The 11,333-nt window shown below is 44.7% G+C and overlaps 2 protein-coding genes across 3 annotated transcripts in view; both read right to left on the bottom strand.

Annotated features, from left to right (window-relative positions):
• Window positions 1-1,034: 1,034 nt before the first annotated feature.
• LOC101564634 (creatine kinase B-type-like) lies at window positions 1,035-2,513 on the bottom strand. Its single transcript, XM_004623836.2, has 2 exons — window positions 1,482-2,513; window positions 1,035-1,408 (listed from the first exon to the last, which is right to left on the bottom strand). Exons 1-2 carry the CDS (start codon window positions 2,446-2,448, stop codon window positions 1,230-1,232), a joined length of 1,146 nt encoding a protein of 381 aa, XP_004623893.1. The 5' UTR covers window positions 2,449-2,513; the 3' UTR covers window positions 1,035-1,229.
• Window positions 2,514-6,951: 4,438 nt separating this feature from the next.
• The window catches only part of Gas2l3 (growth arrest specific 2 like 3), a 35,406-nt gene continuing 31,024 nt past the window's right edge, over window positions 6,952-11,333 (bottom strand). For both annotated transcript variants that reach the window (XM_023716761.1, XM_023716766.1), the window contains one exon: window positions 6,952-10,886. In XM_023716761.1, coding sequence (XP_023572529.1) covers window positions 9,510-10,886 — 1,377 coding nt within the window. In that variant the 3' untranslated portion in view covers window positions 6,952-9,509. The remainder of the gene's footprint in view (window positions 10,887-11,333) is intronic.

Below are 11,333 nucleotides of genomic sequence, written 5' to 3'. Positions count from 1 at the left end.
ACCCACGGCACACGTCTCCAGCACATTGGTCTCAATGACCTAAAAGGTCAGTGCCGGGACTCGATGGTCATTTGACGCAGAAGACCTCCTCACACAGCTCAGGCTACAAGCATAAAATTCTGGGCTTGCTTTCCGAGAGTACTGTACAAAGCATTCGTGTGCAGCTTTTGAAGAAAAAAATGCCTGGTGCGACTTCTGCCAACACAGAGGAACCAAGCGCTTCCTTGTGCTGGGAGCGCCATGGTCTACCTCCATCTGGCCTATCATTCACATACAGAGTCTCTAAGGCGATGCGTCTATAATCGGAGGGCAGCCAAGTCACTGGATAACTGGTTGCCTATGCAGTGGCTCATCTCGGAAAGCACTCCTCCTAAGAAGGACAATGGAAATAAGCTAATCAGGTCCTTGCTCAATTTTGAACTAGGAAATGATAATCAGGTAATTTTTGTTTGCTTTTTTTTTTTTTTTTTTAGTGCAAGAAAACACACAAAGTAGGAACTTGGAGGCCAGCAAGTGTGTGTGTACAGCAGAGTGCCAAGGAGTTGGGATCCGGGGAGAGGTGTTTGCCCGTCTCTAGAATTCCCAGGCTTCTGAGCACTCTTTATTCTTCCATGAGACTGGCTCTCCACAAATTTCTCGTTGTTGGCAGAGTCCTGCTGTCCCTTTGGTTGTGTGTATCCATGAAACAGAACATTATGAAGAGGAAGCTGAAGTGAACCTCCATCTCCTGAAACTGAAAGAGTTGAACTAAATCTACTGGGTTTCCCATGATGGCATTTGGAGTCGTTGGGCCACAGGCTCCCGAGGCAAGTGCAGAGAGCCAGCAGTGTTGCTCGGGGATGCACTTTACAGGACGTGTTTCCTCTGTCACTTCCTGGAGCAGCAGGACAAGACGTGGAGAGGTCACATCACAGGGCACACCACATCTCCAACTGCCAAGCCTGAAGAGACCAGCCAACTGAGGGGGCATTTTATGGAGTTAGAGAAACAGCTTTAGTTGGAGATGTGCTTCTTGATTTTTTTTTTTTTTTTTCAGGCCAAAACCCTAGTTTATTTCAGCACCAGCAACAGCTCAGCCATCAAAAAATAAACTCTACCCAGGGCGACAGAAGTCTCTACAGCGAGGCTAAGGGCTCAGCTGCCAGGCGGCGGACATCAGGGGCACATGGCGGGCACTGCCCAGGCAATAAGTTAGGAAGCGGCAGGCTGGTGGCGGCTCAGGCCGGGCTTCACTTCTGGGCAGGCATGAGGTCATCAATGGCCTGGCCCTGCTCCAGCCGCTGCTCCATCTCGATGAGCAGCTTCACCCCATCCACCACCATCTGCACCAGCTCCACCTCCGAGAAGCCCAGGCGGTCTGCGTTGGAGACATCGAAGACCCCACCCACGGCAGCTGTGTCCACACCACCTGTGGATGGGGGGACGGCTGGGTCAGCAGTGTGGAGGAAGTGTGCGGGGGCGCCGATGCCACCATTGCTCACCTGTGCCTCGCTTTTGCAGCCGCAGCCTCTTGAGCACCTCAGGAAACTTCTCGTGCTTGCCCAGGTGAGGCAGCTTGATGTGCACGCCTGCCCTCAGCCCGGTGCCCAGGTTGGATGGGCAGGTGAGGATGTAGCCCAGGTGTGGGCTCCACATGAACTCATAGTTCTTGGACTTAAAGAGGGTTTCGATCTGGGTGAGGCCGGTGCAGAATCGGGTAAACACCTCCTTCATGTTGCCCCCTTTCTGCGTGGAAATGACTCGAAGGTGGTCCTCCTCATTGACCCACACCAGGAAGGTCTTATTGTCATTGTGCCAGATTCCGCGAGCGTCGGGCCAGTCACGGGCCATGCCGGAGGCCAGCAGCAGCGGCGACACGGGCTTGTCAAAAAGGAAATGGTCGTCGATGAGCTGCTGCTGCTCCGCCTCGGTCATGCTCTTGAGCGCGTAGTACCGGCCGGCCAGGTCGCCGTCCAGGCTGGACAGGGCCTCCACCGCCAGCTTCTCGATGGCGCGGCGCTCCCCGCGACTGCAGTGCGGGGGCAGGCAGAAGCCGCGGATGCTGCGGCCCGTGCGCACCCGCGAGCTCAGCACGTAGTTGGGGTCCAGGTCGTCGCCGCCCTGCAGGTTGTCGGGGTTGAGGTCGGTCTTGTGCTCATCGCTGGGCTGATAGCCGCCGTGGCGGTCCTCGATGATGGGGTCGAAGAGCGCCTTGAACACATCGTAGGACTCCTCGTCACCCGCCACGCAGCCCACGGTCATGATGAACGGGTGGCCCGGGTTGTCCACGCCGGTCTGGATGATGTCGTCCAGCGTGAAGCCGCTCGGCGTGCTCTTGGCGCGCAGCTCGGCGTACAGCTCGGGGGTCAGCACCTTGGCCATGTGGTTGTTGTGGCAGCTCAGGTCAGGGTACTCGTCCTCGGCGGGGAAGTTCATCTTCAGCGCGTTGTGGCTGTTGGAGAAGGGCATGGCGGCAGCGGGCGGGGTCGAGGGCGGGGGCGCTCGTCAGAGTCTACAGCTCCGGCTCGACGCAGGCGAACCTTCTTGATTTTTAAAGCAAGGCCTTTCCCAGAGGACGCTCAGGTTCCTTTGTGCTTCAGTCACCTGTTCAGGACCTGACTCATTATTCTGCCTCCTGAGTAACACTCCGGAGTGGAAAGGCTGTTTTGAGGCTCAGATGCAACAAAAACCATAGCGTTTCTTTTTGTTTTTCTTTTCTTAATGGGGACTCCCAGTCTGAAGCAATATGAGCAAGCACAGACTGCTCTCACAGATGTCTTTCATCCCAAGAGTGAAATGCTCTCAGACTACAGCCTACCACACTTTCGTCCGTAAGCCACTGGGATGAAGACTGTACTCTCCTTGAGAACTGTGCTTAGTCTTACCACTCTATCCCTGGTCTCTGAATAGATGCTGTCAAGTGCTCACTCGGAAAAAATGAGTTTGCTACATGAGCAAATGAATCCATTGGTGTTGATTGCACTGAGGCCAATTAAATTGCTTCAGATGCAATTTTAAGTCAAATAATCCAAGGAATTTGCTGTGCTAGACTCAAAACACTGCACACTCATGAAGCACATAACCGCAACTACCTCTACTATTTTGACTTTTTGCCTGAGCTCCCTCTTTGGTTCCCTGTGAAGATGGAATTAGGCTTGTTAATCTAAGTCAACGTGAGTATGAATCACTTTCCAGTCCCTGAGGCAAAACAACTGATGCCCACAGCTTGAGGGACAGGTTTACTGGGCTCACGGTTCCAGAGGGTCCAGTTCACAGTCATCTTGCTCCAGGGCAGAAGGGGGCTAGCAGAAGGGCACGGTGGAGAAGCACTGCTCAACAAACAACCTACAGTGGTGAGGCAGCCAAGGAAGGACAAGACTCCACCCTCCCCGTCACGCCCCCAGTGACCCATCTCCTCCAACCAGGCCCCACCCTCCTACCACCACTCTCATCTCTGAATTCATCTGTGGAGAAATCCTTTTCAGAGTGAGCACCCCAGGATCCAATCACCTTCCAAAAGCCCCACCTCTGAACACATGAGACTTTTGGGGCACTTTAGATCTACACCCTAGGGGCGAGGAGATGGCTTAGTAGAATAAGCCCTTCCCTGGCAAGCGCAAGGGTGTGAGTTCAATCCTTGGTTCTGAAAAAAAAAAAAAAAAAGATCTATACCTTAACAGTTTGTTTTGCCTTCTGTAGTCTCTCTCACAGCCCTAAAATTAAGTATTAAAATCAAAACCATTTTCTCCTATAAAACTATCACTACCTCTAGTAAGTGTTAATAGTACTGAAGAAATCCACAGCGCCAAGGTTTCTCTTATCTCTGCCCTCTTTTTTTTTCCCTCTCCTCTCCAAAAATAACCAGGTTATATTTACTTGTTTCAAATTCACCCATGAGATTTCCTCAAGGGGAAAAAAAAATTCTTGGCTGTAAGTGAGTCAACAAAATTAAGCTACAAGCTCACTTCTGTTCCTGTGGGTTTCTTTCTGTGAGCGAGTGGGTATTTCCCTCACTCTTCCACATTCAGGCTCTGTACTGAGTGCAGGAGATGTAGCGCTCAGTAGAACAGAGTTCCCACTCCAAGGTGGCCAAAGACAAATGGGAAACTCTAGCATCAGATTGCTGCAGTGAGGAGACAGTAGGCAGGAAGAAAGTACTCTGGAGGCGCCAAACACTGGCACAGGGATCTGAACCTTCTGAGCAAGTGACATTTAAACTGAGATGGAAGAGGGAACTGTGAACGGGGGTGGGGGAGGCACCGATAGGGTTAAGGCACAGCGCAGGCTCCCACCCCATGCTGGATTATCCTCTTAGGGCTCCAAATATCTTCCCAATGCTTGAGGTAAATGGAAACTCCCGGAAAGCTCAGTTTGAAGGCACACGTTCATTTTATTTCAATGCCTGGGCTTAAAATAAAACTTCAAATGTCATATTCCACTGCTCTTCCCATACACAGCAAAGTGTGGCCTATTCTCCAAGAGTCATTTGTTGGATTCCTGCACACACCATGGTACAATGAATTACTGAAGGAATCCACAAAACAACTTTGTATCATATGTTCAAGTCTATGTGAGAGAAATTTAAATATATTTATTCCTTTTGAAAAAAAAAAAAAACAACCCTAAGCCTTTGATGCAGAGGACAGTCACTTAATTTTAGATGTATTTAAAAGGCAAGTTTTAGGGTTCTAAGGCTGCCTGCATCAGCTTTCACCAACAGCTACTTCCACTACTTTATCAGAAAAGTTATATTAATTCTAATGTATGAATTTCATGCTAGATTTAACTTTTTTATTCCTTTATCCACTAAATATTTACAGAGCACCTTTCTTTTATTGTCTTGAAGACTGAATACACTAATTCAGTGTTCCAAAAACAGTGCTTTAAACATGGGCATTCTATAATTGCTAATCAAACTAAAAACTTCACTATATACTAAACTCTAATTCTTCACTTACAATATTTAATAAAAGGTAATAAAAATAAGATTAAGATTTTTCTAAGAAATAAAAACTCAGGTGATATTTCAGATTGTTTCAACACCACATAAATCTTATTTTCTGAGCCACATCAACATAAGGAGTAATTCAACAATAATGTAGGATTTTTTTTTCCAATTAATTCCAGTAGGCACTTTTTATTTTACTAAGCTTACTAAAGCTTTAGTTTCATCTGTAAGAAGTGAGCTCATTAACTTCTGTCTTCACAACTGGCTGCTGAATGCTGAGTATGTGCGAGACATTGGTTGAGGCCTTGGGAATCCAGTCACAAGCAAGGCAGCTAGGATTCCTGCCTTTCTGGTTCTTACAGTGTTATGCAATCGAAAGGGTTTATACCTTGCAAAGTGCCACATTCGTCTCAGGATCCTGAACACGATGGGGCCTCATCGCCCTCCCACCTCCCGAGGCACCCTCCACGCTCTCAGGTCCTAGAAGGGCCTCTGGGTGGGGGTGGGTGCGCTTCAGCCCTGCCACAGTCGGCTCCGGGACCCTCAGTGGTCACGGCCATCTTCTATTCATTCTGTCTTGTTTGTGCACCACCATGCAATCACGTGAGAAATAACTTAAAGTAATTTTAAGAAATGGATGATTTTTCAATAAAACATATCATGTAAAACATTAAAGGACTAGCTATAAGAGTTTAATTATAGTTGGTAACATTCATGAGGCTTGTAGAATGTCTGTTTAACAGACATTATACTGTTTTTGGCCAAGTGCAGAAAAGCAAAATTATGTATTAGCATTGCAGTCACTCACGAAAACACTCCCCCACCATATATGTGGTTTCTAAATAAGCATATACTTGGCTTTAGATGACTTTATAACTATCCCAATGTTAACATGCTCAGTGACATCCTTGTAGTCAAATTTTCGAACATATTATTTCAAGATCAAATCTTGTTTTTCTACAAGAACAAAATGTTTATTACAAAATAACTAAATTTAATAAAATTGGGTACTTGGAAGATAGCTCAGTAGTATAAGTGCCTGCCTAGCAAGGACAAGGTCTTGAGTTCAATGCCTGGTACCACAAAAAAATAAATAAAACAAATTAAAATTAAAAATAAAACAAATAAAACAATAAAACAAATAAAATTCATGTTCTTATATCTTTAGACTTACCCAAAATATGTTTTAATCATTTTCTAATGTTCTTCAAAATTTCAAATGTTTTAAAAGTTTACATCCAGAAAAAATTAAATGAAACTATATTTTTCTGTTTTGAAAACATCGCAGGAAATACACACTTAATTAACTACCTTTTATAACTGCTCTGGTCATGAATATAGGGAAAAGATGAGCAAATATTTTAAAAATATTCTTACTGCACCAGAGTATAAATTTAATAAAGATTATAGGATCAGCACTTGTGTAATTCTATTACCCTAATAGAAAATTTAACTTTAATAAATGATTTCTTTACCTCAAAGATTATTAAATGTGAGTCTAGTCTTTCCAGAACACCAAAAAGATAGAGAAACTTGAGGAACAAATACTTCTTAATGGTAACACTTTCTAATCTCCTACAAGTAAAAATAAATTCTACAAATATAAAAGGGCCTTTTTTTTTTTTTTTTTTGCAGAACCAGGGATTGAACTCAGACCCTTGCGCTTGCGAGGGAAGTGTTTATTCTACTGTGGCATCTCCCTGGCCCCTTAATTTGGATTTTTTTTTTTTTTTTTTTTCTCTTAATGCCTTCAGGGCAGGTTTGGCTGGCTTGAGTTGTGGGGATCGAACCACAGCAACCTGAGCCTGACTGCTTTGTTGAAGCAGCCACTTAAAGAACTGAGCTAATGGGCAGGCCCCCTAAAAGGGTATTTTAAATAGCAAAAAATTAAAACCTTCTCAGGTATGCAAGTCCCCACATAAATCAGGTGATCACAATGCACTAGAAATACACCAAATGACAAACTGAGACTTTGGTTTATGCTTAAGCTTTAATACATGAGAAAATGTAAGTTAAAACTGGATACAAATATTGCTGGCACAATACAGGATCACACATAGACGTGGTTCAAGTAGAGTCGGTCTGGATCCAGCATGTAAGAACGCGTCCTAAGAACCTGCTGTCGAAGGCTTTCTAAAAATGACAGATTTTAAAGCAGAACAGAAGAGGCTAGAGAAGAAACAGTATTTTTTCCTTTACAAATTCCTTTGCTATTAAGAAGCTTGGTATGGAGAGGAAAGTTCAAAGGCATTCAATTCATCCAGCTATTTTGAAGACTTAAGCCTTGAAACTCTGCCGGAAGCCTGAACAGAATAAAAACTATCAGTGTTGCCTTTTCCTCTGAAGGCCTACATGTTAGTTGCATTAGCAAATTATAGCACAAATAATAAATAAAAGCTCCATTGTTAAGAAAAGATACGTTATTTTTTTCTTCCAGGTACTTAAGTAACTTAATATCTGTTTTATTAAACATAAATAAAACTTATAAAATCTGTACTATTGTGAAATTCCACTTCAACTTCAAAATGTAAAATCTGTTTTAAAAACTGTGAAAGTGAGGGTCAGGGAGATAGCTCAGTGGACTAAGCACCTGCCTGGCAAGAGCAGGGTCCCGAGTTCAATCCTCGGATCTGCAAAGAAATAAACACCACTATGAAAATGATTAAGAGTACTAGCCCTTTAGGAGGATGTCAAAATATGTTTGAAGAAATTGTCTTTTAGGTATTGTTTAGTCATATAAAACCTGTATAAAGTAAGTTATAAAAGTAAGCTATATATAAACATTCATCCAACATGAATATAACTAGAGAAGTTCAGTCTTCTTAAAGAATAGATTTGTAAGTTGATTTCTAACTTTTCAAATAAGCAATTTGCTGATCAACTCTGGAATTCATGCTAGTATCTATGAGTACCTATTTCTGCCTCCTTGCAGCACAAAAATTCGTCTCTACATATTATAAAACCTACTTGAACCCACAGGCCGGCTGCAATATCATTTTCTTTTCCTCTAAGTTCTAAAAAAATACTAATATAGAACTGTTCCTTGATCTTAGAATAAGCCCCATGAAGGTAAAATTCTTCCTTCTTAAAAGGCGCATAAAATAATTCTGATTACTAAAAAAAAGAAAGCTCCTACTTACCTCCTGAACATTGACTTTACTTCCTGAAAAATGTAACTATTCTCTCAGTATCCAAAACAATACAGCAACTAAACAAAGTATCTGATGACTGTCCGATTTAAGAGATGCATTAATTACACCAAAACTAATGAATGTTTCATTTTAACTGAACATTAGTAGCTAGCTTAAGATGTTCTTTGTACATCTGTGTAAACCATTATCCTCCTTTAGAAAACACATTTGAGTTTAAACAAAAACAAATCTCAATATTAAATATGCAACTTGTGATAAGAGATAACACTGTGAAGTTATTCAAGACACCCTTAAACTTGTCAAAGTACATTAATAATATATTTAAATAACCCAAGTACTTTAAATAAACTATTTACAAGTATCCTTTTCGGTGGGTGGAGTCTATGTGGCTCTTATAGGACCCGGATGTGTTTTGTGGGAATCCCCCACAGGGCCAAGGTATACAAGGGCCATTTACCAGCCCTGGGAAAACAAAGGCCACATGACTTTATTAAAGAAATCAGCTAAAATTCTGAAATTAACAATACTGAAAGTATCTAATTAAAATTGGTATTCCATGATTCAAAAAATGATAGAATATAATTTTTATACAGTATCACTTTAAGATCCTTTTATATCTTAATTTTAAGATTGCTTAAACATGATTCTGATATTAAAAGTTTTAATGTAAAAGTTCCTATCTGCTTTCATAGAAAATTAACTAAAATACTGTATTTTTCAAAAAGCTGAGTTTTCCCTATGACATTGCACAAAATCCATCTAAAAGTGTAAAGTGTCTAAATTTTTACAGATAATATGTGAAAACTTTATTTTTTGTTAAATTTCAGCTTATATTTCTATAAATTAATTAATCTGTTACCAAACATCTAGGTAACAAAATATTGTCATTAATAATACAAGCCAGGTTTTAAAAAAATCGGTTCTTCCTGATTTGGAAAATCTAAAGACTTAATAAGCAGCAGGCACCGGGGCACAGCACTGCTGGCCCAGGCAACCCTGATCGGGAAATGAAATTAGTTCCCTTCCGTAGGACAAGCGTCAAACCATTGCTTCTTTTTTTTTTTTTTTTTTTAACTAAAATGCAACTACTATGAAGAGCACCGCTGTTAGTATTAGCAGGTAGATAGCCTCCATACTTAATACCTATTCAAAATATAACAAGTATAATTAGGATTCCAGTAGTGTTGAGTTTGGCCGTTCCCTCAAAGGGCAGATATTGACAGACAAGCTCTGGAGAGCCGCCCCGAGCGCAGCCTGCAGGAGGGAACCCCACGCCCCTCTCCTCCCGCAGGGGGGAACCCCACGCCCCTCTCCTCCCGCAGGGCAGGGGCGCGCCCATGTGAACAAACAGGAGCAGGCCCAACTTTGAACACGCGAGGCTGGCACGGCCTGCTCCTTCCCCCTCGCGTCTTAAATTGACTCCTACGCATTCATTTTCTAGGCTTTTTGCTCCCAGTCATAACGAAGTAGTGGTCCCCGTCTTCCTTCTTCTTCGCGGCAGGCTTCTTCTCTCCGCCGCCGTCTGCTCCCCGGGACGCGGGCGGCTTCCTGGGCGCCGTGGCCGCGGGCTGGCCCTTCGTGGCCGGCTGCGCAGACTTCGAGGCAGAGTGCACTTCGGCAGAAGCTTGAGGAACAGTCACGATGGACAGAGGGGTGCGGCCAGGAGACCTGGAGGAGCTGGTGGCCGGCTTCGGGCGCGCACTCTTGTCCATGGGCGGCCTTTTGGCAACTGAAACTGCTTTCCTATCCTTCGGTGCCTGGGCAGCTTTATGGGGACAAACGGAGGACACTGAAGGCGGCTGTTTCAAGCTCATGGCTGAGCCGAGTTTCTTTGCTGGGGTCACCCCCAGCTGCGGGGCTCTGCCCTGCGGCTGTGCTCCTGGACCTGCGCCGGTGGTGTGGGGGCTGGGCTTCGTCATCTTTGCAGGAGACTGGAAAGGCGACTTAGGCCTTCTGCACAGATCTGCTTTAGGCAGCTTAGGGCACTTGGATGGCGAGCCTACAGGCGCACCAGGCCTGCAGGAAGCGGGACTGGGCTTCAGGGGCTTGGGCTGTGCTTCCCTAGAACAGCGACTCGGCGAGAGCGTCGACGCGGGCAGATCCGCGTCCCGGGTCAGCACGGCCTTGGCCTTAGGGGTCCTGGAGGCTGCGCCACATTTTCTCAAGGGCTCAGAGGTACCAGGGCTGGTTCTCGACAAAGCGAGCGAACAAGAGTTTTTGCCTCCTGGAGTTAAATGAACAGCGGAGGATGATGCATGGTTGGAAGCAGAATGTGGTTTCTTCACTGCACCCTTGGAAGACTTGAGCTTGGGATGAGAGGATGCGGCTGGAGTATCTGGAAATCTAGGACGGACGGACGCAGAGCCTGCCTTCCCTCTGGTGGGTGCTGCGGACAGCGGCGCACCAGGCGCAACCGACGCACCTGGCAGAACCCATGCACCTGGCGTAACCGACACACCTGGCGTACTCGATGCACCTGGCGTAACCGACGCACCTGGCATACTCGATGCACCTGGCGCACGCATCTGCTTTTCCTTCACCCTCAGGACACCAGCCGGAGCCCCAGGCTTTAAATTCTGTCTCTGAAACTTATCAACTGCTGACAGAGGATTCATTTCAGGGGGCTGAGGTGTTCTGGCAGGGGAATCGGGGACACTTTCATTAGAAACTCCTTTTTGAAATGCTAGAATTTTTTGTTCCAGTGTAGCAAACTGTAGTATTCGACAGGGATCGTATTTAAGCAAAAATCCTTGAAGCGTATCCCAGCCTCCACCAACGCGGACCATGACGTGCTTTCCGTGCAGCATCTGTCCCCAAAGAAAGGAGAGAACAGATCAGTAAACGAGGGGATCAACAGCCACGAGCAGTCACGATGTGTGCTATCTGCGATCTGTGGAACTCGACCCCTTTAAGGCAAAATGACAGTCTCTTTCCTGCATTCATATACTTAATAAGTATTTAATTATTTGCGAGCAACAGAAGCCCTCTGATTTGTAATGAAAATGTTCAAATCCAAAAAAATCTGAGTTAGCAATACACAAAATTGCAAACCTTACATTGTCCAAGGAAGTGTTGACTATGGAAGGAAAAGCAGAGAAAAGAAATGGGGAACCCGCCTGCTAACCTAGGAAAAGGTGATCAGCGAAGAAAACAAACAACTAAACTAAGTTATACTGTGCAACTCAGAGAATTATCTTCACATGTATTACAACAATTTCATCTTTAAAATGCTTTGATAGAGTTTACTATAGTCC

Source organism: Octodon degus, unplaced genomic scaffold (genome assembly GCF_000260255.1).
Source record: "Octodon degus isolate 3935 unplaced genomic scaffold, OctDeg1.0 scaffold00004, whole genome shotgun sequence".
NCBI lineage: Eukaryota > Metazoa > Chordata > Mammalia > Rodentia > Octodontidae > Octodon > Octodon degus.
Note: the sequence above shows the minus strand (reverse complement) of the source record. Positions and strands in the feature narration are given on the sequence as shown.